Source organism: Macaca nemestrina, chromosome 2, assembly GCF_043159975.1.
Source record: "Macaca nemestrina isolate mMacNem1 chromosome 2, mMacNem.hap1, whole genome shotgun sequence".
Lineage (NCBI taxonomy): Eukaryota > Metazoa > Chordata > Mammalia > Primates > Cercopithecidae > Macaca > Macaca nemestrina.
The window spans coordinates 101,270,936-101,296,720 of record NC_092126.1 but is presented as its reverse complement, the minus strand read 5'-3'; the positions used below and the strand labels follow the sequence as shown (position 1 = coordinate 101,296,720).

General features: G+C 51.1%; 1 protein-coding gene across 4 annotated transcripts in view; it reads right to left on the bottom strand.

Moving 5' to 3' along the window:
- LOC105480195 (DLEC1 cilia and flagella associated protein) overlaps positions 1–25,785 on the bottom strand; it is a 68,285-nt gene that overhangs the window by 450 nt on the left and 42,050 nt on the right. For 2 of the 4 annotated variants that reach the window (XM_011738743.3, XM_071091453.1), the window contains 21 exons: positions 25,328–25,421; positions 24,972–25,102; positions 24,707–24,865; positions 22,134–22,273; positions 14,422–14,575; positions 13,644–13,754; positions 12,565–12,695; positions 11,849–12,040; positions 10,461–10,531; positions 9,860–10,011; positions 7,754–7,872; positions 7,233–7,303; positions 5,635–5,840; positions 5,404–5,520; positions 5,193–5,318; positions 4,991–5,085; positions 4,681–4,765; positions 4,268–4,486; positions 1,659–1,820; positions 486–639; positions 87–210 (listed from right to left, as the gene is read on the bottom strand). In XM_011738743.3, the coding sequence (XP_011737045.2) occupies positions 87–210; positions 486–639; positions 1,659–1,820; positions 4,268–4,486; positions 4,681–4,765; positions 4,991–5,085; positions 5,193–5,318; positions 5,404–5,520; positions 5,635–5,840; positions 7,233–7,303; positions 7,754–7,872; positions 9,860–10,011; positions 10,461–10,531; positions 11,849–12,040; positions 12,565–12,695; positions 13,644–13,754; positions 14,422–14,575; positions 22,134–22,273; positions 24,707–24,865; positions 24,972–25,102; positions 25,328–25,421 (2,813 nt within the window). Of the gene's footprint in view, positions 1–86; positions 211–485; positions 640–1,658; positions 1,821–4,267; positions 4,487–4,680; positions 4,766–4,990; positions 5,089–5,192; positions 5,319–5,403; positions 5,521–5,634; positions 5,841–7,232; positions 7,304–7,753; positions 7,873–9,859; positions 10,012–10,460; positions 10,532–11,848; positions 12,041–12,564; positions 12,696–13,643; positions 13,755–14,421; positions 14,576–22,133; positions 22,274–24,706; positions 24,866–24,971; positions 25,103–25,327; positions 25,422–25,785 lie in introns of those variants that run through there. The other 2 variants (XM_011738744.3, XR_011619960.1) reach the window with 2 other exon arrangements.

Sequence of the window (25,785 nt, the reverse complement as noted above, 5' to 3'; positions counted from 1 at the left end):
AGCATGTAGGGGCTGAGGTTAGGAGGGGCCTGGGCAGGGGGTCCAGGCCCTGTGGGCAGTTTGGGGGAGGTTGGAAGGGGCTGTACCTGGCAGTGAAGAAAACCTGCAAGGCGATGGAGGTTGGGGGTGCATTGGCGGATCGTGCTTCTAGCAGCCCACTGCTTGGGGAGACGCCGAAGGCCACAGCGGCCTTGGGTGGCTCCTGCTGGCCTGCACCAAAGGGAAGGGAAGACACATGAGTGCAGGCAGCCCCATGTACTGCCACAAGAAGACTTCACCCTCCCCCAGGCCTGCACCTCTGGTCTTGCTCAGCACTGCAGGGCAGGGCAAGCCTGAGATCATGTGGAATTGGGGGACTGGCTGTTCTGCAGAAATTCCAAGTGGTGCCTGCCCTGGGAGCCAGCATTCAAGGACAGGGCACAGGGGCCCCCTACAGGTCACAACCCTGTAGGGGAACAGTGGGTAGGTGGGAGAGTAGGACATACCCATCAGCATAGTCCAGTAGCTTCGGCAGCCGCTCAGGTTCATCAGGTAGACCTCCCGGACTCGCTGCTGGCTCACAAAGCAGGTCCCAAAGTCCACCCAGCTGGTGGAGAGCTGCAGCTCAGGCACGGCCACCACGGCCCGCAGGGGCACCACCTGTGGGAGACCAGGCAACCTTGTCCATTCTGGGTGGGCTGTGAGCCAGGGCCTCTGGGACACAGGGAACCCTGCAGACCCCAAGTGCTGATGCTCCTGAGGAAAACGGGAAGTGCCCAGCAGTTGGCAGGGGGCCAGCGCCACCTTCGAAGGCCACAGGCTGCTACTGGGAGTCTGCGCAGGGAAAGGGCCAGGGTGATGCCATCCATTCCCCCGCTGTCCCTGCCTCCCTAACTCATAAAGCTCCAGTCCCTGCACCCTGGCTGGTTGGGCTGCCCTCCTTCACCCCTCCTCCTACTATGGTGGCCCCCAAGGCCCATCCCTCAGCTCCTCTCAGGCCCTGGACCATTTGTTTGTGTCCCTTGGCCGCAGGCCTCACCTGTGCCCTGCTCTATCTCCTGGCAGCCCCTGCATCACACTCAGGCGCTGCCATGCACGATCCCATGGCCTCAGCCCCAGCAGCTGCCTGGGTGCCAGGCTGGAGCGCCTCGGCTCCACTGCTGAGCCTCCTGTCCCCGGCCTCTCTGGAGTCCTCCCCAGGCCACTCCTTCACTCCTTACCAGTAGCCCCTGCTCAGCCTCCACACTACGACCTGGTGACCTTCTGGTCCATGGTGCTCGCCCTGGTGCTTGAAACCTAGCAAGCCCCAGGGCTGCCCCTCGCAGCTGCCTCAGGTGCTCACTGTCCCCACCCATCAGGCTTTTCTTTTGGCCTGGCCGTCAACCTGTTTCCCTTCCTTGATTAATCGGTGTACGGGCTTCATGTGCCACCTCCTGCAGGGAGCCTTCCCTGATTTCCCACACTCAGGCCCTCACCTGGCTTTGGGCTCATGAGGGAGGTGAGGGTGGATGGCCCTCATCTCTCTGCACACAGGTCTTCTAGGGGAGACTGAGCACTAGGACAGAGGCAGGGGTTCCTTATTTCTAAGGGCCCTGCTAGGGCTTTCTCCTCTGGCCCCAGCAGAACAGAGCCCAGCCTACTTCCACCACCCTCCACATGTGGGTGGGCCTGGGGCATGCCTGAGTGGTCTGGTTGGTGTACTCCAGGAGCAGGTTCTGAGTAAACACCATCTCTCTCTCTCCACTCGCGCTCTGCTGAATGTCCACCCCAGGCAGCGTCTGGTCGGCCGGGAGCTTCTGATAGGAGAGCAGCTCCAGGGAGAGTGAGAAGGACACGTTCACCTGAGCAGATGTGGACATGGTGTCATCTCCGGCTGCAGAGGGCAGATGGCCACTTCCCCACCTGGAGCTCCATCCTTCTTCCCTCCCAGGCCCAGCCCTGCTCAGCCAACAGCCCAGCAGCTCCCCAACCTGGTGCTTTTCATTCCACAAGTGCTGCCCAGCACCTACTCTGCCCAGCACCCTGCTAGTGTCAGGGACAAGTCATGTCTGCCCTCAGAGGTCAGAGGCTAGAGGGGAAGGTACATGAGCAAGCTGCCCTTTACCACTTCAAATTCCTAGAGCTGTGGTTGGACTCAGAGGCAGAGGAAGGACTTGGTCTGTGTGCTGAGGACAGTGAGGAGCCTCTGACAGGTCACTGACCTGGCGGGGAGACAGGCTGCAGACCACACATGAGTGTGATGATGCCATACCAGGGGCTGCGGCTGTAACTGAGGCTGGACAGGATGGAGCTTGGACTCCTGGCTCCCAGCACAGGTCCTTGGTACAAGTTTATCAGAATCAACTGTGAGGCACTTGTTACAAATACAGATTCTTAGGCCTCACCCAGACCTTCACATCTCTGGAGGTGGGGTCTGGGAGCTGCTGCCTTAATAAACTTTGTCAAGGGTACTAATTTGCTGGGAGCAGTGGCTCACATCTGTAATCCCTTCTTCCCTCCCAGGCCCAGCCCCTGAAGGGAGGTTTTGGGAGGCTGAGGTGGGAGGATTGCTTGAGCCCAGGAGTTGAAGACCAGCCTGGGTAATGTAATGAGACCTTGTCTCTGCAAATAATAGCTGGGCTGGTGGCATATGCCTCTGGTCCAAGCTACTTGGGAGGCTGAGGTGGGAGGATTGCTTGAACCCCCAGGCAGTTGAGGCTTCAGTGAACCATGATCATGCCACTGCACTCCAGCCTGAGTGACACAGCAAGACCCAATCTTAAAAAATAGGCCACTGATTTATTGGCAGGCTTAGACACCGCTGTCCTAAACCAAGATATGGGTGTAGGGATGAAGAAAAGAGAATAGTGTTGGGAGAACTTTAGGAGGGGGCATCCGCAGGGCTTGGTGGCTTGGTCAGAGATCAGTCTACGACAAGGGGTGCCAGAGCTCTGGGCATGAGCAAGGGGGTTAGGAGTGGTATTTGCTGAGACAAAATGCCACCACAAAAAGGAGGCACAGGTATGGGGCAGGACAAGGTGGGGGAGGGGATGGGGAGTTCACTTTGGACAGGTTGAGTTTGGCTCTAGAGCCTGGGAGATAATTCTGGCCAGGAGCCAGAAACCTGAGCATTGTTAGCTCATGGAGGGTGAGATGCAGCACCATTATGTGATGTCCTTTTTGTGGAACCTTTGGGCTTCCCCAGAGCTGCCAAGGACTTTTAAATGCCTGGTGGCTAACTGCCGTGTCTCCTGGGAAGCTCTGGGGGAATGGAACCTCTGGCTGTGCTCTGAGCCTTGCCCTCCATTTAGCTTGTTGAAGGGAGCAAATGCAAAGTGGGTCGAGGGTGCCATTCTGTCTTCTGCAGATCCGTGTGTGTCCCTGACCTCCATGATGAGGTCCTCGGGGAGTTCCATCACCTAGCCCAGCGTCTAGTACACAGCAGGCCCTCGCTACACAGTGGAGTATACATTGGATAGAGAGAATATGGCTGTTCACTGAGGCTCTGGAAATGGATAAGACAACCCAGAAATGTGCAGAGTGAGGCTAGAGCCTGGCAGAGCTCAAGGGAGCACAGCATGAAGAGAAGCCCTGCAAGGAGAGGAAGAAAGAGGACCTCTGAAGCAGGAGGGGAAGTAGGAGACAGGGCAGGGCTGTCCACCCTCAGCCTGCCTCTGCACACCCTGGAAGCCCACTGTGCAGATATGGGTGTGCACACACTCAGCCTCCTTCCAGTTGCCTCAGAGACCAGAGGAAGAAGTTGATGGTTTCTACTGAGGTCCTGACATTCCCAAGACCTTCCCCTACCCAGCCAACTCTGAAAATACAGGATCCAATTATCACTGAGAATTAGTTAGAAGAGGAAAATTTACATTAGAATCTGGAGTGTCTTACAATTACAGCAACCCCATGGGCTCACCTGAGCTGGGACACAAACCCTGAGCTTGCATAGGAGGACGGAGTCTGTGTGGGAAGGGGAGGTGCTCGCAGGAATGCATCAGCCTCCGCCAGCATCTCAGCAGTGGGGACTAAGAGGGAAAGGGAAGTCTGGGGACATTTCTGGAACAATTGCATGCATGTATGTGAACACAATGTCTGGTGTGTCCATGCCCATGTCAGCCACTTGTGCAGAGGTGCTGAATGTGGTCTCTGGTGTGAGCACACCCCCGAGTGTTCATGCAGGGTATGGCAGGGTCAGGCACGCAGTTTGCATCTGGGTGCAAGCACGTGAGGGTGGCGTGCAGGGGTGCTGTCTATACACATGCGAGGGTGTGCCGTCAAGGCAAGGGCTGCAGACGCTCCCACTGACCAGCATGTTCTCCTGTGCCGGCAGCACCAGCTGCTTGTCTGCTGAGGCTGTCTCCTCCTCACACTCCTGCTTCTGGCCAGGGCCAGGAACTCTGTGGTCCCGGCTCGCCCCATCTTGGGAAACGGAGAAGGGCCTGGAGACCATGAGCCGGAAGTAGTGTGGGATCTCCGTAGTGTTGGTCAGCTTCAGGTGGTGGGTGATCACCAGCTCACTCAGCACCTGGGCAGCCACAGAGGTAGGAGGCAGGGAATGCATCTTGTCTCTCTCTTCAACCTCATGGCTCTAGGGTAGGGCTGGGAGGGCTGGGGGATGGGACTTGGACTCAGACTATAAGGCCTGAATCCCAGAAGGGCACACAGAGACATCTGAGGTCCAGGTAAGCTGGCAGGGCCAGAGGGTGGCAGCACACTCACCCCAGAGCAGGGCTGCTCGGGAATGAGGTCACTGGCCTGGCACTGGAATTCCATGCTGCCGCCGTAGTCCAGTTCCACACTTAGCCTGCCCAGCAATAGGCATTGTTGGGGCAAGCCAGGCGCCTGGGGCCTCCTGACTGCCCTGACTCTGCTCATCCAGCCTCAGGCCAGCCTTTCCCCGGGCTCCTTTGCTGACTTCTCCCACCCATGCCTGCCCTTTTGCTTTGAGAACCCTGCCTGGCTCCACCAGTGCCTGGTGAGGGTGCACCCCATGGGGATGAAAGGAGATGGGGCACCCCAGCTGACTCACTGTGCAGGCCTCACGTAGCTATGCAGGTCCAGTTTCAGGGGTCCCACTGCAAAGTCCTGCAGGCGATGCCTCTTCCCTGGAATCTCCCTTTCCACCTACTGAGCCCAAGTCTGATCACAGCTGATCCCTGGGCTGAGCAGGCAGCATGCTACCCAGGAGGGAGCAGTGGCTGCGGCCCCCAACCCAGGCAGGAAGAGCTCACCTTGCTGTCCAAGCTCATGAAACCCAGGGCGTAGCCAGTACACTCCACCTTGTGTAGTATCTCAGGGCTGAGCACCATGGGGGTGAAGGAGATGTAGATGGTGCTGCTGCCCCCAGCAGGGACCACCTGGCATGGACACAGCAGCCTTAGCACTGTCCCATGGCCACTGGCCGGCCAATGCAGACAGCTCCCAGCCCCTACCCCAACTCACCACCTGCTTGGGGCTGATACAGTACAGGTGGCCGGATGGCACCCCCTCATGTGCCTGCAGGATGACTGAGATGAGCTTCTGTGACACTCTATTGATGGCACTGGAGCTGCCCTCAACCTGTCACCAAGGAGTCACGGAGGTTCACGCAGTCACTGAGGTTCAACTAGCCTACTGGCCACACCTCAGTGACCCTCAGTGGCCAGCCTGCCCCACCCCTCCACCCCTGCTCACCGATGAGTCAGTTTCATGGCTGAATTCTGATGAACTGGAGGGGCTTGGGGACCAGAGGAGGCAGCCACCCTCTGAGGTATCCGGGCACACAAGCTCGTTCCCGGCTTGGTCCCGCAGCGGGAAAGGTGGCCCGTAAAACACCAGCAGCTCCACCAGCCGGTCTTCCTTGTCTTCTGGAACGTAGGTCTCCCAATCCAGGCGGATGTCTGGGGCAGATGTGGGGGGCAGGGTGAGGAATTAGGGAGGTACAGACAACCCCCCTGGACCCCCTCCTCCTCGTACCCCCAGACAGCGATGACCCGTTCTCCCTTACCTCGGTGGAGGGGGTGCCTCTCTGCCTCTCTAATGCCACTTTCAGGCAATTCTCGTTTAAAATTTTAAAAAAGGCTTTATAGGCTTATGCCGTCTGGTTCTATCACCTGAAGTCCTCATGGTCACAAGACCAGGTCTCCATGTCCAGATGCCTGAATGCAGGTGCTCTGCTCTCTCCCCACAGCTGCTTCTCCTTCTAGCCTGTTTGTGGGCAGGCTGGGCTCTCTAACCCCCACACGCCCTTCCTTCTCCCCATCTATCCATCAGCCTATGTCAGCTTTCACGTCCTTCCCCAGCCAGACTAGTCTTTGGGGGCCGCCATCTCCACCTCTGTCTTGCCAGCATCCTCATCTCTCCCTTTGTACCCACCTGGCAACCCCTGAAAGAACTGAACTGCACCATCCCTCTGAGTACCACTGCGGGAAGCCCCCAACTGAACAGATTGCCACCCCCATCAATCTGTCCCCAACCTAAACTGGGGCTCCCCATTGCTCTCTCTCCAGCCTGCACCATGACAATGTCAAGCTGTCCCTGCCCTCCTCCGACACCTCCATCTGCCTCCCCACACCCAGCCGGTGGCCCCACCTCATCTCCCAGAAGCCCCCAAACTGAGAAGTCCCCGAAGTCCTGTCCCAAACATAGACATCTGCCTGCATCGAACCCATCTTCCCCTCCCCTCCTGCCTTCAGTCCGGCTCCCAGCCCTCCTCAGGGGCCAGCGTGGCCAGGGCCCTCTTCAGTGTCACCAGCTCCCTCTCCTAACCCTTCCTCAGGCCCAGAGCACTCTTTGTTCCCATATGCTTCCCTGGCCCACATGGGCTTACCCTTCCTCTTAGACTCAGCCTACACTCTGCCTCCCCTCTGCAGGGCAGTCTGGCCCCTCAACACCTTCCCCCAGCACTCCGGCCTCCCCTTCAGTTGTACGCCACACACTCCACACACTGCAGCCTACAGTCACGTCTGTGCCCTCCGTCAGGAGGGAAGCCCCTTGGCAGAGACCCTGCTGTCCTGTCCCCGCTGTATCCCCAGCAGCTCTCAGGCAGCTCAGGTCCTGCCGGCTGGAGGAATGAGAAAGGGATCCCCTCTTATTGTCTGTTCCTCCACACAGCAACCCTGATGAGAGCAGGGCATCCGTGGGCCCATCCACACCTCCGTAACTACAGGCCCCCTGGACACCTGGGTCCTGTTCATGGGCCATCGGCTTCCCTCCCACCTTCCCTCCTAGCCTGGCTCACCACAAGTCACAGCCTGTGGCGAGAGTCCTGCTTTCTCTCATGCATGTCTTACCACAGGGACTGGAGTTATTCAGGCGAAGGGTGCGGGTAACTGTGTCTCCTCCGGAGACCTGGGTGCCGAACCTGGAGGCGGACAGACTGGATTCAGTACAGCCACAGCCAGCGTACACGTTGCAGGTGTCTCACTCAAGAATTAATGAGACCCAGGGCTGGGGCTTCCCCAGCTGGCACCAGGTGAGCCGGGCTCTGGGGCTGCCCTGTGCCCTGGCAATCCAACCACCCGCCCTGAGCAGACTACGCTGATTCCAGTTCAGCTGTGCCAGGGGCCCCAGGGCTGGTGCTGACCTCGGGCCACACTGACTACTCGCCACTTCTGCCCCCCGAAATGGTGGTGGCCATGTCCCCTGAGGCCACCTTCCCCCAGGGAAACCCTGGCCTGGAACCTTCTTGTAGGTGGCACCAATGGCCCTAGCCCAGCTGAAGAATAACAAGCCAACGTGGGCAGCCCAGCCCGGAGGCCGGAGGGTTTCAGGGGCTACCAGGGAGCAGAGGCTCAGGCTGAGCATGGAGCACCTGATGGCTGGTTCCTTCTGGGCCTGGTCAGTAGTGTAGGAGGTGGTCCTCAGGGAGCTGACGGGGCAGCCCACCACTGCCATATGCACTGGGATGACTGCCAGCGGCAGGTCTCCCACCTGCAAACACACCCCAGCCCTTTGTCACTCCTGTCACCAGTTGCCACCACATCCCCTCTGGGCAGGGCCTCCACTTGTCCAGCCAGCCCAGGAGGGGCCCCACAGTTTGGTCCCAGCCTCACTGTGTACCACTCTGGCTTCTCTCCCACTTCCCGCCATCTGTACTCTCCCTCCCAGCCAGGCAGCCTGCACAAAGCTCCCAGCCTGAGAACTTTTTTTTTTCTCTCTTTTTTAATAGACACAGGGTCTTACTATGTTGCCCAGGCTGGTCTCAAACTCCTGGCCTCAAGCAATCTTCCTGCCTCAGCCTCCTAAAGTGTTGGAACTACAAGTGTGAGCCACTGCGCCTGGCAAGCCTGAGGCTCTTCGGCCTCTGGTAGTCCCTTTGATCAAATTTCTGTCTTTTAAATGAAAAGAACTTTATTACTTTTCTCTGCTAATTAAAAGTAATAAATCTTATTTTTTTAAATATAAGAGTGTGATAATCACCTCCAATCCCACCTCTGCAGCATGACTTGCTGTTAGCATTTCAGTGTACAAGTATCTACACTTCTTTCGTGTAGACTCAGATATAAATGGGGAGCATGCTGCACGTGCCTTTCTTTAATAATCTTTTCTTTTAACAATATAGGATTATTATTATTATTACTGTTATTATTGAGACAGAGTCTTGCTCCATCGCCCAGGCTGGAGTGCAGTGGCATGATCTCAGTTGACTGTAACCTCTACCTCCTGGGCACAAGCAATTCTCCCACCTCAGCCTCCTGAATAGCTGGGACCAGAGATATGTGCCATCACACCCAGCTAATTTTTGTATTTTTTGTAGAGAAGGGGTTTTGCCATGTTGCCCAGGCTGCTCTCAAACTCCTGAGCTCAAGACATCCACCCACCTCAGCCTTCCAAAGTGCTGGGATTACAGGCATGAACCACTGCACCCAGCCAACAACATAGGATTAATTTTTACTAATAAAGAGTTTGCGGCATCATGTAACAGGCTGTGCAGAATTCCCTCAGGGATGTGGCCCAATGTCTGTACCCACTCCTCTACTGACAGACATGGAGAAGGGGGGCTCAAAGCACCCGTTCCCCTGTACCTTCACCAACAACTTTTAAACCTTGCTAATGTGTCAAAACCAGTATTTTGTGGCTCTTGTATTTTGCATTTCTTTAATCATCAGTGGTGGTGACAGATTTTAATATGTTTATTGGCCGTCTGTATTTGTCTTTCTTGGAGTTGTTTATTCAAACCTTGCCCACTTGGGATACTTTTCCCCAGCTTCCTGTTATTTAAGATCCCTTTTTATGTTAACATGATCAATTCTTTGTCATACATAACACACACAATTTAAAGCAAATATCTACTACAATTAATCTGTTCAATTTACTAAATAGTTCATGAAAATCTTCTATTTAACAACTTAACGGTAGGATAACGTATGCATGTTTCATCCCTCCAGACTAAATTAGGGGCGCCTTGCTGGTTACCTTATTCTTCCCTGTATCCTCCACAGTACAGTGGCCCACACAGGAACCCACACACAGTAGATGCTCCATTTATGCTGAGTGCTGGAGCAATTAAATGGACCCCTGGGTGAGCCCCACCGAGGGCGGGGCAAGGACGTGGCTCTGGGAGGCTGCTACTGTCCCTGCACTCCATACTCCCTACTCCAGCTCTTGGGTCCTGGCCCAGGCAGGCAGCCTACTGTCTCCTCTTCCCTCCTCGATATGGCCCCAGCCCTGCACCTCCTGGGAAAAGGTGTGGAAAGTTCTACTGCTTACGAGGACCCCTCCTGCCTAAAATGCCTCAGCTAGAACACCAGAGGCTGCCTCAGACACGAACGCCTTGCCCAAGCTCGGTGGGCATTGTGTTTCAACCTGGTGAGGTTTGAGAGTCTGAGGGCCAGGTGTTGGAGGGGAGAGAGGCTGAAGGCGAGGGCTGGGCAGATTCCCCACTCCCCCAGGCCACTGCCCTCCTGTGTGCCCTTACCGTGCAGATGAGGTTGTCCCAGTACTCGCCCCACATGTTGGCACAGCCTGTGATGTCAATGCACAGCTGCTGGTAGGGCCCCAGCATGCCCTGGGAAATGTGAGGGAAGAAAGCAGCTCCTTTCCCGTGGGATAGCATGCTCTCCATAAAATCTGGGAAAGAACCGCGACTCTGGGAATTCACAGGACTGGGGCTGGGAGTGAGGCCCAAACCCTCGGGTGTGAGCAAAGCACTGCCCCCGACAAGCCACCCTTCAGCCTCTCCTTGGTCAGGCTACATGTGCCCTCCTCCTGGGAACCCGGAATCCAGGGGCAAGCTACTCAAAGTCCTGTGCGGTCAGCCTCTCTACTGCCTGAGAGGCCGGGTCCCTCCCTCATGAGCCACTGCCCATCCCAGATGGAGTCCAGGCCCTGTGCATAAGCCTGTGCCCTAGAAGGGAAATGGCCTCAACAGGAAGAGGCAGTCAGGTGGAGAGCCTTGGCCATCTGAGAGCGGTCTTTGGTCCTGGTCCTGCTCCCTGGCAGCCTCCGGCCCACATCCACAGAAGGCCATTGCTCTGGCCATGGCCTGGGCCCCGAAGCCCCACCCTGGTGGTGCTTACCCAGCTGCTCTCGCTTGGCCAGGTGCTCTTGCATCCGCACTGTCTTTAGCAGGGCAGGAGGCATGTCGGGACTTTACAAGTGGAGACACAGAAATAGTATCAAGTCAGACAAGCCTGTCCCAAGACCTAAGCCAGGTTCTAGAGCAACCAGCATTCTACCGGGTGCCCAGCAGAGGAAGGTGGCCCTGCCTGCTCTTCCCAGGGGAGGGTGGGCCAGTTCTCTCCTTTACCTCCTTCTCTGGTCTTTGCTCCCACTGTACCCCTACCATTCAAACATCCCCAGCCGTAGGCCACCCGCCAGCTGCAGGGATTACCTCCCCAGAAACCCAGGCAGGCTCTGAAGCACGACTCCCTGCCCACAGGCTCTGTGCCATGGTTACTCCTGGACGCAAACCCAGTGCAGACTCCCCATCTCTAGCCCAGAATTCTGCAACAGGCCCATTTCCAGTTTTTCTTGCTGACATCTGTCCAGCACTGGGTACACACTAGCTTTTCACAATAGAAAGTGCCCCTTCCACCCATAGCAGTGGTTTCAAGGTTGGGCCCTCTTGCTTCACTAGACTAGGTGGTGAGGTGTCCACACAGTGGGGATTCCAGAAAAAAAAGTCCTAAATTATAATGTTTGATTTCAAGTTAGAGATTTGCAAAATTCCTGAATATTTAACAATCAGTTCTCCTGAACCAGTGCTAGCTGGTTCTGGCACACCTCTGTGTGTGTGTGTGTGTGTGTGTATGAGCATGTATGTGTGTGCATGTGTATATTTGTGTCTGTGTATGCATATGTGTATATGCATGTGTGTACATGCACACACGTGTGTATGTGTATGCATGTGTATATGTATGTGTGCATGCATGTGTGGGTATATGTACATGTGTATGTGTGTGTGTGTGTCTGTGTATGTGTAAGCAGCACTCTAGATCTTGCCTCTGTCCTTACACATAGCAGCTTTGCTGATCAGTGTCTTATCTACGGGTCACCCCATTTCACTCTCCACATGTCAGCCCAAACGCACTATCAGTGGTCCCTGAAGACTCCCTGCTCCTGAACTCTTCCTCCCACCCCTTGGCCTGCACAGTTCCTTCTGTCTACAGTAACCGCTCCCTCACCACAGGCCCATCTGCCTGGTCCATCAGGAGCCTCCACTCCAGTAGGCCAGGCTTAGGACAAGGGGCCACAATCCCAGCCTCTCCCACAGGCCCACTCAGGGCCTGAGAGGTGGACAGCAGGAGCCATTTCCTCTCTGCCTGTCCCCAAGTCTACCTATAAAAACACACACTCCCATCTCTCACACCGTCCGGCCACTGGCCACCTAAGCCACAGAGAGGCTCAACAGGGTACACCCCATCCAGCTTCATCTGCCCTGGAAAATAAAAGAAGCAAGACTTACAGGCTGGTCTTTTTGCTGAGGCTGTTTTGGGGGCTCCCGAAGTACTCAAACTCGAGGGAGAAAGGGGTCTGTATTGGGGAGTGATTGGTGAGAATGAGCTGGCGATTCACACGGGTCCTCAGTGGCACCGTTGAGCCAAAGTCCAGGCGGAGCTCCTTTGGGTGGTCTGGCCACTGCTCTGTGCTGAAAACACTGTCCTGTGTCCATTGGACCATGTAACACGCCACCCTTGGCCCTGCCCAGAGAGCTATCTTGGGTGGGCGTGCAGAAGCTGCCCAGACACCAGGCTTCATCCTCAGACTCCTGTTTCATTGAGCTGCCAATCACAGACCCACCTTTCCTGCCCGCCCATGATGCTGAGAGAGGCCTCAAACTCTGCACAAACTGTCCCTGGCCAGGGGCAAGCTGGCCTGGCTCCCAGTTGCTGGGCCTCATGGGGGCAAGCCCAGGATACCTACAGCCCTGTCCCCTGCCATCTCCTGCCTGTCTGGGCACCAGGCCTCCAAGTGTGTGGAGGGAGACCACACAGAGGGCAGGGACGGGGTAAAGGGAGCTGTCCCTACAGGAGTGGTGAATGGCCGCAATAACACTGTGGCGTTTCCTGGCTGCAGGAATCGGATGGGCGCAGACTGACACCACAGTGCGTGCTGGTCCCAGGTGCAGTTGCCTCATTTCTCAGGCCACTGCCACCCCCAGACCCCCAACCCTGGGCTCACCTGCAATCAGAGCTCTCCTTAGAGATGGCGATGGCCACTTGCAGTCCCTGGGGCTTCCCAGAAATGCCTAGAACCAGTGGCTTCTTCATGCCTGACACGTGACAAGGGAGGGCCAGATGGGTCAGCTGTTCCTGTAAGAAAGCCCATACAGGGGTCAGACCAGGGCTGGGGCCTTTGAAGATGAGCCCGGATGGTCTTCCGCAGCACAGGGGATTGCGGTGGAGGGGTCAACATAAAGGCCTTGACCTCTGGCCAGGCTCATCTCCAGTCCCTCCAGTGAGCCCAGCCAGTCGGCCCGCCCTCGGCCCCAGGAGGCCTGGCCCTTTCCTCAAGGGCTTATGGCTGTCTGAGTCTGCCCCAAATATCTGGGCATGCCCACGTGAAGGGAGATCCCTCAGAGAGGGCCTCTGGAGAAGCTGCACACTTCCTCTGTTGAAGCTGCTACCCCAGAAATCAAACCCTCCCTGAGCAAGATCTGTTCCACACCCGGGCCTGCCTGTCTGGTGTCCCAGAGCTCAGGCCGGCCATCCCCATATTTGCCACTGGGAACTGAGACCTCAGTCTGCAAGTCTCTGCAAGGAGGAAGTTTCTTTTCCCACAAGAACCACAAAGGGACAGATAGGAACGGCCCTAGGACTGAGCATATTCCACCCTGATGGCCTTCCTCTGGGCCACTCCAGGGGAAAACCTCTGTACCAGTTACCCTCCAAGCAGTACCTGGCACAGTGCCTGCTGTGAGCAGCAGCTCTGCTCTGGAATCTCTGGGTAAATCAGAAGGCTGGGCCCAGCTGTGGCCACAGAGAATGGCCTGGGGAGGGCAAAAGCTCATGCCAAAGGCCAGCACAGAGCATGGCCAAAAGCTCAGGGCACATCCAGGCCTGCTCCAGGCTCTCTGACCATGTGTTCCTAGGGAGCAGACACAGCAGGAATGGGGACCCCAGAACCAAATGCAAGAAATCTCTTCCCCACCCACAAGAAACCAGCAGTGTGGCCTAAGCTAGGGCCTCCCTGGGGGCACAGGTACATAAGGTTGGCAGGGTGCCTTCCCAGTCACTCGGGCCCTACATTGCCTTACTCACCTGGGTATGAGCAGTCAGCTCCAACTTCAGCTGGCACTCCTCGCTGGGGCCCAGCAGGCCATGTCTGGGGGAGACTGTCACCATGCAGAAATCCGCTTGGTGCCCTAGGAGCTGGCAGACACGAGTGAGACTGTTGGCATTTACTGGGCTCCCAGAATGGACCAGTATCCAGAGAGCGCTCAGCACTGCCGCATGCAATGCTAGAGACTGGCAGACTGGGGCCCGCAGCAAAACTGACAGGGCTGGGTGCTCACTTCTGGGGATAAACCAGGGGTCCCTTCTCCTCTCCTCCCCAACCCTGGATGGAATTTACCACTTGTTGGGAGGTTGTCTGGACTAAAGAAACTGCCCTTGAAGGCCCAGAGGGATGGGCAGCAGAAGGCAGATGCTTCTGGTGCACATGGATCTGGCCTTATGTCCCACAACAGCCAGAGCTCCCTAGTCAGCCACAGGCAGGAGCAGCACCACAACTGGGTTCCAACAGCTACCTGGGCCAGTCATGGGCAATGCAGGCTGGGAGGCTCTAGCTGTGTTCACCAGAAACTCCTTCTTGGGCAGGGAACTGGAATTCCCTAGAGGCAGGGCAAGAAAAAGCTGGACCAGATACCCTGCTCCTTTGAGGAGCTTTTACGCTCACTATGGAACAAGGGACAGGCTGTGGGAGGGAGGCTGAGTATCTCTGTTCTGCGAGGACATTTGGGGGACAATGCCCCGCCTCTACATGGGCCTCTGTTGCTGAGGGCTGCAGACTGCTGCCTGATGCTGTGGGCTCACTCACCTTGCCCCAGTGGAACTGGGTGGGCAGGAGGGTGCCATTGATAAGTGTGATGGTTGTCCTCGTAGGCACACCCAGGTAGAGATTTCTAACCTCCACCTGGCTGCTCTGTAGGTACACATGGGGCTTCTGTACCTCAGCATACACAGGAAGGTAGCTGGAACACAAGGAAACAAAAGGCATACTGATCAGAAAAGAAGTAAAGCTGTCCCTATTTCTAGATGACATGCAGTCTATGCAGAAAATCCCAAGGTATCTGTATTTTTAGAAACTCTAGAACTAATGAGTGGGTTTGGCAAAGTTTCAGGGTATAAGATCAATATACAAACATCAATCACATTTTTATACACTAACAATGAACACATGGAAACTGAAATTTAAAATATAGTACCATTTATAATTGCTCAAAAAGTAGAAATCTCTGGTGTAAGAGAAATTGTTGCAAGAACACTGTAGGCTTATTTCAAAGTGGCTTAATTTCACTTTTCCTCTGGGCATATTTCAGAATGGTTACTTCCCCTCCCCTTCCCACCCTGGCTAAACAAGAGAGAATTTTTTTTCCAGTTTTCATCATGAGAACCTACTGAGCCCCCAGGATTTTTAAACTCTTAAGCTAGCCTATACTCAGCCACCAGGAATTTGTTGAAGCAACCATTTAAGTGCTCTTCTGCTTCAGGTAAACTGATCTGTATTCTCAGTATTTGCCGATATCTCCAGCTTTTGGGATGGCCATTTGTCCTGTAACCTCAATTCTCTGATAGATCTAAGAAAAATCATCGTTTCAGTTTGTTCAGTCTTTTCTTGTTGTGAGAGCAGGAGCTTGTCTGAACGGCTGAAGGTATTTTGTAGGTATGATTAATGTTCATAATCAGTTAAGTTTAAGTAAAGGAGATTATCCTAGATCATCTAGATGGGCCTGATTCAATTAGTTGAAAGGTCTTTTTTTTTTTTTTTTTGAGACAGAGTCTCACTCTGTCACCCAGGCTAGAGTGCAGTGGTACAATCTTGGCTCACTGCAACCTCCACCTCCCCGGGTTCAAGTGATTCTCCTGCCTCAGCCTCCCGAGTATCTGGGACTACAGGCATGTGTCACCATGCCCTGTGAGTTTTTGTATTTTTAGTAGAGATGAAGTTTCACTGTGTTGGCCAGGCTGGTCTCAGACTCCTGACCTCAAGTGATCTGTCCACCTTGGCCTCCCAAAGTGCTGGGATTACAAAGGTGAGCTACCATGCCTGGCCACTAAAAGGTCTTAAAAGCAGGAATGGGTTTACCCAGACAAAGAAATTCCATGTGTTTATAACAGGTTCATCTTGTCCCCAAAAATGCCAGCACGCCCTTCCTGAAAACCTGCCCGACAGATTTTAGGCTTGCCTGGTTAGTCCCTATAGTTGTGTAAACTGATTCTTTGTAATAAATTTCTTAATAGGTTATTAAGAAATAAATATTAAGCATTGACTGATACAACCATATCAAGGTAAATTCATATGTAAATACAAAAGACAGAATAAATGTATTTTTGCATACTTTTCTATCTGATTTAAAGGGCAACTATATCAACCAATAACTATAAAACTGTCTTGATAGGCCTATAATGTATAAATATGTAATTTGTATGACAATAATAGTACAAAGGAAGGGGAGAGAATAGAGCTGAGCTATATTACAGTAACATTTCAGACTATTGAAATTAAGTTGGTGTTAATCTAAACCAGACTGTTTGGAAATTAAGATATTAACTATAAAGCCCTGGACAAGCAGTAAGAAAATAACTTTTTAAAAAGTAAAAGAAACATGGAAACTAAAATGGCATACTAGAAAATACCTATCTAACAAAGGAGAAGGCAATAATGGAGGAATGCAGGAGCAAAAACACAAAATGCATACAGAAAACAAATAGCAAAATGGAAGATGTAAGTTCTACTTTATCAGTATTTACATTAAATATAAATGGATTAAACAATCCAATCAAAAGCTAGAGATTAGCAAAATTGATTTTTAAAAAATGATCCAAGTATATGCTGTTTACAAGAGACACTTTAGATTCAAAGACACAAATAGTTTAAAAGAAAAAGGATGGAAAAATATATATCATGCAAACAGTACCCAAAAGAGAGCTCCAGGAGATATATGAATGTTAGATAAAATAGGCTTTAAGACAAAAATTATTATTAGAGACAAGGAAGGATATTCTATAATTATAAAAAGATCAATTAGGAAGATATAACAATTATAAACATGTATGTATCTAACAACAGCACCCCAAAATACATGAAGCAAAAACTGATAGAATTGAAGGAGAAGTCAACAATTCAACAATAATGGTTGGAGACTTCAACAGCCCATTTTTTAATAATGGAAAAACAACTAACCAGAAGATAAACATTGAAATAGAAGAGTTAAACAACACTATGAACCAAACAGAACCAGCAGGCAACACTCTACACAATAACAGCAGAATACATATTTTTCTCGAGCGCACAAGGAATATTCTCCAGAATAACCCGTAAAACAAGCCTCAATAAGTTTTAAAGGACTGCAATTATACAAAGTGGGTTCTCCTACAACAATAGAATCAAATTAGAAATTAACAGAAAGAAATTTGTGAAACAAAAATATGTGCAAATTAAATAACACATTCATAAACAACTCAAATAAGAAACCACAAGAAAAATTAGAAAATACTTTTATATCAATGAAAATGAAAACATGATTTATGAAAAGTTATAGGATACAGCTAAGGCAGTGGTAAGAGGAAAATTTATATTTGTAAATACCACTTTCTTTAAACAAAAAAAAAAAAAAAGAAAGATTGCAAATCAAAAACCTAAGATTTCACCTTAGGAAACTAGAAAGAGCAAACTAAACCCAAAGCAACTGGAAGGACAGAAATAATAAAGACAAGAAAGCAGAGATAAATGAAATAGAAAATAGAAAAACATTACAGAAAATCAACAAAAGCAAAAGCTGGTTCTTTGAAAATATCAACAACATTGATAAACCTTTATCTAGACTAGACTGACCAAGAAAAATTTGCTCAAGACTCAAATTAGAGAAATCAGGAATGAAAGTGGGGACATCACTACTGATCATACAGAAATAAAAATAATTATCAGAGAACACCACTAACAACTATGTACCAACAAATTACATAACAGATAAAACTGACAAATTCCTGAATTCCTAGAGTGATGCAAACTACCAAAACTGAGTAAAGAAAAACATCTTTTTCTGGGGAGGTGAGGGGTGGGGTACAGAGTCTTGCTCTGTTGCCCAGGCTGGAGTGCAGTGGCACAATCTCGGCTCACTGCAGCCTCCGCCTCCCAGGTTCAAGCTATTCTCATGCCTCAGCCTCCCGAGTAGCTGGGATTACAGGTGCACACCACCACACTGAGCTAATTTTTGTATTTTTGGTAGAAATGGGGTTTCACCATGTTGGCTAGCCTGGTCTTGAACTCCTGACCTTAGGAGATCCGCCAACCTCAGCCTCCCAAAGTGCTGGGATTCCAGGAACGAGCCACTGTGCCCAGCCAAGAAAAAAGTCTAAATTGACCTATAATAAGACATTCAGTTACAGACATACCTCATATTTATTATGCTCTGCCTTATTGCACTTCACAGATACTGTGATTTTTACAAATTGAAGGTTTGTGATAACGCTGCATTGAGTAAGCCTATCAATGTCATTTTTCTAATTGCATGTTCTCGTTTCATGTCTCTGTGTCATGTCTTGCAAACTTTTTTGTTATAGCTGTTATGGTAATCTGTGATCAGTGATCTTTGACATTACTACTGTAATTGTTTTGGGGTGCCATAAACAGCAACCATATAAGACAATGGGCTCAACTGGTAAATGCAGTGTGTGTTTTGACTCTCTACTTACTAGTCATTCCCCTGTCTCTCTCCCTCTCCTCAGGCCTCCCTATTCTTGAGACACAACAATATTGAAATTAGACCAACTAATAACCCTACAATAGCCTCTAAGTCTTCAAGTGAAAAGAAGAGTCATATTATCTCACTTTCAATCAATGATTAAGCTAAAAATGAGCAAGCTTAGTGAGGAAGGCATATCCTTCCTAGTGAGGAAGGCAGAAAGCTAGCTTTGTGCCAAACAGACAAATAGTGAATGCAAAGAAATGTAATATCTAGCAAATGCCCTATTTGTGAATATTTTCAAATAAAAGATAATAAAGCAAATATAATGCTATGCGAACAAGGAAAAGAAAATAGGAGAAAGAAAGAATGTGATCAGGTTAACTGATAAAACAGAGGAGAACAAAACTGCTGCTTGAAATCCCTGCACAGGTGACATGCAATGCAATCTTTAACGATGGAATGAGGGCATCAAAGGGCAGGGGAGCTGAGCAAAACACTGCTGAAGATCGATTGGCTTAGCCATGTCAGGGCTCCAGCCCCAGAGCTCAGAGCAACACACGGAATAGTGAGCTGCCTCAGGCACAGAAGTCAAATATCACATGATCTTACTCTTAAGTGGGTGCTAAAAATGTGTACATATGGACATAGAGATTGGAATGATAGACAATGGAGACTTGGAAGGGTGAGGGCGTAGGAGCAAAATGGGTGATGAGAAATTCGTTCATGGGTACAATGTATGCTATTTGGGTGATGGATACCCTAAAGCCCTGACTTGACCACTATATAATCTACACATGTAACAAAATTGCACACGTACCCCATACATTTGTACAAATAATAAAAATTAAAATTGAAAATTAAGAAAAAGACTGGGCTGCCACAGCATTTGCCCCCACTGAAGACTGTAGGTGTCATGCTGGAGAGAGGCCAGGGCAGAGCCTGCAGTAACACTGGACCTCTCAACTGTCACGAGGAAGAAACAACCAAAAAGATGCTATGCCTTCATTCATAAATTAGAATGATTTCTAAATAAGAAAAAATTCTTATTTATGAATGAAGGCACAGATTGATTTGTGTAGCTGGCCAGTGTGGGTTTTCTCCACTGTTTGTTTAGGGCTGTTTTCCCCAAAGGTCCCTTTCTCTGATGGATTCAGGCTAGCTGTGTGCTCTGAGGGTGGTGACTCACATGTACTTCACCCCTTAGAAGAAGGGTGCTCTCCACATCTACCCCCTTTTACTCAGAAGAAACTTACACCACCAGCTCCTTAGGCAAATCAATTTCCTCCTCCATTCAAAAACAGGACTAGGCCGGGCACGGTGGCTCAAGCCTGTAATCCCAGCACTTTGGGAGGCCGAGATGGACGGATCACAAGGTCAGGAAATCGAGACCATCCTGGCGAACACGGTGAAACCCCATCTCTACTAAAAAGTACAAAAAAAAAAAAAAAACTAGCCGGGCGAGGTGGCGGGCGCCTGTAGTCCCAGCTACTCGGGAGGCTGAGGCAGGAGAATGGCGTGAACCCAGGAGGCGGAGCTTGCAGTGAGCCGAGATCTGGCCACTGCACTCCAGCCTACGCAACAGAGCGAGACTCCGTCTCAAAAAAAAAAAAAAAAAAAAAAAAAACAGGACTAGACAGAAGTAGAAGAAAGCTCAAAAAGTAAAGGAGAAGCACTCCAACATCTGGGAAAACAGAAATTAGTTTTCTTGGGGGAATCTGAGAGGCTGCTGCATTGATAAGACTATAACAGATTACTATAGAAAAGGAAAGACCCAAGACCAACAAAGCTTGACATTTGAAAACATGATTGCCGCTTCTGGAGACAGATCCTCCTGCCACCCAGTAGGGGAAGGGGCGGGCACACAACCCACACAAGAGCAAGCAGGGCCTATCTCTGGAAAGAGCTAGATTCACTTTCAGAGGTTGTTAAGCTGGGAGTGTGTGACCCTGGAGCTCTAAGTGGCCTCTCCCCAAGGCAGAGTGCTAAGGGCCCTTGTCAACAGGGGAGAGAAAGGCCCACAAAGAAAGAGCAGCAGATGTGAGTGTTGGGACTGGGATGGAGGTAGGGAAGTGGGAAAGAGGGTAGAGAAAGAGAGAAAGCAGAAGACCAGACAAAGGGAAAGGGTTGGGCCCTTGGATTCAGCAAGGTGGGAATGCCCAGTTACATGAGCCAGTGCTTCCTCTTTTTTGCCTAAGTTGGTAATGTCTGTGTTTCCATCACCTGCTACTATAAACATTCTGATAATACAAGGTCCTTTCAGGAGAAAGAACAGAGACAGAAAAGGAAAGGAAATATGCAAAGACTTAATAGAAAGCCCTTCCCCTGAGCAGCAGGCAGACTTAGCCTTCACATCTAATGCCTACAAAGTACCCTGAAGGACCAGTGCAAAGACTCATATCTAGACCTGTATTTGTTATCACAGGAGAGGACATTCGAACAACTGTCAGATGGTCAAGTATACAAAGTCCGACAACATTTGTCATGGTGAGAGTGTGGGGTAGTGGCTAGTCTCACACACTGTAGGCAGAAGTATAAAATGACACAGTCTTTTTGGAGGATAATTCAAGAGCATCCATAAATATTTAAATGAGCATTTAAATGTTTTTGCAATGAAACACCAAATACACGCACAAATGAGAATAAAACATATATACAGTTTAAACATATATATAGTTTAATAATAAAACAACATCTATGTACTACCTCTACACAACTTTAGAAACAAAATACTATCACCAGCCAGCTTAAGAAAATGAATATATATATATATATATATATATATATATATTTTTTTTTTTTTTTTTGAGATGGAGTCTCGCTCTGTTGCCCAGGCTGGAGTGCAGTGGCACGATCTCAGCTCGCTGCAACCTCCACCTCCAGGGTTCAAGTGATCCTTCTGCCTCAGCCTACCAAGTAGCTGGGACTACAGGCGAGCACCACCACACCTGGCTAATTTTTGTATTTTTAGTAGAGACGGGGTTTCACCACATTGGTCAGGCTGATCTCGAACTCCTGACCTCGTGATCCGCCTGCCTCGGCCTCTCAAAGTGCTAAGATTACAGGTGTGAGCCACCACACCCAGCAGGAAAATGAATATTTTATTTGAAAATAATTTGGGAAGGAGTGGGGAGAAAGAGATAGGGGATATGGATGAAACAGTACTTACAGTGAGTTGACAATTATTGAAGGGAGGAAAGAGTACATGGGGGTTTATTACACTATTCCCTTTGTTTTTATATATGTGAGAAGTTTTCCACTAGAAAGAAAGAGAGAGAAGGAGGGAAGTGGGGGAGTGGAGGGAGAATGAAGAAGAAAAAAAGGAATACTACTAAAATCTTTGAAACCTCTAGCATGTTCCTCCCAGAATATAATGGTGTGTGCTCATCTAAATATGTCACACTTTTTTAAATGTCCATTCTCCCGTTGACAGACAGTGTTTTTCTCTAGTTTATCCTGTAGGAACAGTCCAGCCTGAGCATTCTTACATGAGCACACATCTCCCACTGCGCATGTATAAGGATTTCCCTGGGAGTATACTCAGAAGGGCAAACACTAGCTAATGCTAAAGTAGTTTCGAAAGTGGTTATACTAATTTACATCCCTTTAGTACACACACCCTAGAAAGATATATACATAATATAATCAGTGGATCGTCTCTAGGGAATGGATTGCAGGTCATTTTGAGTTTCTTTTCTGTAATTGACAAATTTTATAGAATACTAATTTTCTGGATTCAATAGCTTTAAATCCAGAACATCTCTAGATAAATATATAATATAGATAAATACACCACAAATATGCATAGAGTTTGTTGTAGTGACTCTTCCCAAGGCCCCCTTACCTCCAGGCCCCATTTTCCACCTCCAGCTCCAGGACGGTCTCCAGATGCTGGCAGTGCTGGGCCTCCAAGGTGATGTCCACCCTGCACTCCCCCAGAGAGTGAAGCTGGCCACTTGAAGGCTCAATGTCGAAGGGAGACACCTGCCCCGGAGAACACTCAGGAGGATGAGCACTGAGGACACTTGGAATTGCAGAGGAACTGGGGGCTGGCCATGCCCAACCAAGGTCGCCCCTAAGCTGCCCCAGCTCTTCCAAGAACCATCTGGGATCCAGAAACAGGCAAGCAGGTGGGGGACCAGAGCCACAAGTCTCGGGATTAAGAGCATAGAAACTGAGTCTCCAAGTAAAGGAATACGTAAGCCAGAGGGCCCCATGCCCTGGCCCAGATCTGAGAGATAGAAGGTGGAGGGAGGTGCTCCAGGGAAAATGGGGAGAGCTAGGGAGCCAAAGGAGAGCTGGTGAGCCAAACTAGGGGGGTGGCCCTCTGAGCAGCTTCAACTGAGGAAAGCCACCAGGTCACTAGTTTGGGGGTGGGGAGAGGCTGCTGTGGCCACAGATTTCTCCTTTGCACCCACATGGTCTTTCCCCCACCCCCTCCTTCTGTCCCCCACTGCAGTTTCAGCTTTATTTACCGCCCCCCTGCCCTGTCTGCCCCTCCTCCCATGCCAGGCACACACACAAAGGGAGAGGGGAAGGGAAAGAGCAGGAAGGAAAGTGTCCCCATCTGGGGAGGGCTCTTTACATTCCATTCTTCCTGCCCTGACTGAGAGAGGACACTTGTCCCTGTAAGGAAGGAGCCACTTTGCTTTATTTTGTCTTTGTTGCTCATGTGCATCTCCCTTGGAGCTCTGGAGCTCTGGGGGTGGCTGTAGTCTGGGGTTGGGTTTCAGCAGCTCTGTGTCCCCTAATCTGAGACCATCTAACAAACCCCAACTCCCAACATTCTTTTGAGAGCTCAAAAGAATAGAGTGCAGAGAACTGTAGAGACGGGATTCCCATCAGCCTTGCTTATGACATAAATCTTACAATACTATAACATTGGCAATTATTTCCATTATAAAACATAATTATTCTTCACAGTGGGAAAACACCACAGACTGGAAACTAGAGAAGAGGGATCAGGTGTGATGCTGCTACCCATCAGCCGTACACGCTGGGGAAGCCCTGCCCCTTCCAGTCTCTCCTCTATCAAATAAGGAGGCTGACTGGGGTCTGTAAGCTTCCAACTGTGCTCTGGAAAATCCCAGGAAATCCCTGGAAGTGCAGGGGACTGGAATGTGGGGAGAAGCAGGATGGGGCAGAGGTGCCTAACAAGGGCACCTTGTCTCTGGGTGGCTAGAGCAGTCACACTTTATTCTATGTACTGGGCTTTTGCATAAAGTTTCACTTGAAGAAAGGGTTCAAATGCCTTGGCTAAACATAACGTGGACACTAAAGATACTGATGCCACCCTGCCCCCAGCCCCATCCCAGCCCAAGCCCCAGCCTTAGTCTTCTGTGGTTTCAGGATCCATGGTGGGTGATTAATGAGCCCTGCGGGGGAGAGCATTGAACTCCAAGCCTGTGTAATAGGTACTTGGCAATGGCGTTGGCAATTCGATGCACACTGTCATAAACTCTAGGTTTCAGAGTGCCCAGCTACAGGCCGTCAGATAAAGGAGCAAGGCCTCCCCGGAACGAAAAGGAAAGTCCACTTCCCTGGAGAAAAGGAATGCACACTAGCAAAATAAGGTATATGCATGGCTTGGATTGTCTTCCCTGGGCTCCCTAATACAGAAGGAGAAGTGTGCAGTGTTCTGACTCGGAAGGCAAGTGGGCAAGCAGGATGGGGACCTCGGTGGAAAGCAGCCAGAAGGAGAGTGCAGTCACCAAACAGACATGGCCAGGGTCTCACATGTGTGGTCCACCAGGGAGCTGCAGCCGTACCGTGGTGAAGGGGCAGTGATGTACGACTCACTGTGGACACTTTACGAGTAGCTGGTGCTTTGTGTGACTTTGTCTTGTTCCAGACAAGACACCCATTGCATTTAAATATGATTATGATAATACTTAGCTGCTTTTTTTCTACTTTTATCGTGAAAAGAAAAGTGCTATTTGAGTGGAAATAAATCTTGAATTTTCTTTTTGGAGCCTTGGGTTTGGGCTGCCAGCCTGTGACCAGATGCCATCTGGTAGTAGATCTCTGGGAGGATCCGAACCTTCCAGAGAGTGGGGAGGAGGTGGGAATGTGGCCGGAGCAGCAGCAGCCTTGGAGGCTTCCTGCCCAACCTAGCTGCCCATTTCTTCCTGCCTCGGGCGGCTCTGATGAGGGAGAAACCCATGCCCTGTTTCTGAATCCGATGGTAGCAAAAGGCACAGGAAATGCTGGTGGGGGGTTACATTTCGCTGTAGAGAGGAGCTGAGCTGCCTCAGCGATGGGGAGAACCGGAGGCACCACCAGGTGGAAGTCACCAGGCAGGCTTTTCCTCCCCCAGCCTCAAAGTTCTGATCTAAATGCACCAGGGCAAGTTCGACCAGGGCAAGCTAAATGGGCTCATTGTGGGGGCACCACAGGAACCAGCAGTGCCCGACTTACATCCTCAGGCCTTTCTTGGAGGCAGACTGGGCTCTCCTTCATGCGCCATGTGGCTGGGAGCTGGCTGACGTTCCGGATCTGGATGGAGTTTGTGGCTTTCTGCCCCAGGCGGAGCAGACCAAACTGAAGGGCTGAGACGTTGATGATGAGGGCAGGCCCCTGAGACACCCAGAGGGCCTGTCACTGGGCCACCTGGGGATGGCTCTGTGTCCCAGCCCTGCCACCTCCCTGGGCCCACCCCGCTGCCCAGCTCCACCTGCAGCACCTTAAAGGCTGCCTCAATGTGTAACACCACTGGCGAGGGCGAGTCTTCGATTTCACACAGCAGGTCCTGGCTTGTGGGGCCGGGGACACCCCCAGTAAAGTTCAACTCAAAATCACCGACCTCACTGGGCTCTGAGAGAGAGAGGGAAAGGGAGAGGCGGAGAGGAGAAGCAGGGGCAGTTTCCTCCTATGGTTGGGCCCAGACATCTGGCTTGCAAGGACTTCTCATCTCCCTCACATCCCAGGCCTCAGCCAGAAAAGTCACAGGACACCAAGAGCCCTGCACAAGCCCCTTTAACTCTGAAGATTTCTTCCTGAGCCAGCAGGTCACAACCCCTCCTGCAGTCCCCAAGGTACCTATGACCCCCGTGCCGGGCTCCACTTCAATGATGTGGCAGTCGCTGATCTTCCCCCACAGGTATCTGATGGGTGACTTGCTGTTGTTCCACATCTGAAAGACACCCGAGACCGGGCTGCCCATTTACTGCCCCTTCATGTCAATTCTGTACCTGCTGAAGGACTGTAGGGTTGTGGGCTCGCAAAGAGTCCACATGACACTTCCTGGCTAATTCCTGGCCACCCAAAGCGATGGGCCTCCCAACCCAAAAGCACCCTCCTTCCACACTGCAGTACACGTGGCTGACATATTCTGCCAAGGACGGGAATGGGTTCCATAGCCCTAACTTTCAGAGGATTCTGGGAGGCTGATAAAATAAGACAGCCATGCCTGGCCTACACATCTGTGCAAGTCAAGTTGGGTTCAAGGCCCTGAGAACAGCCTTAGCCTTCATGCAGTGGCTGCTGCCATCTGTCCC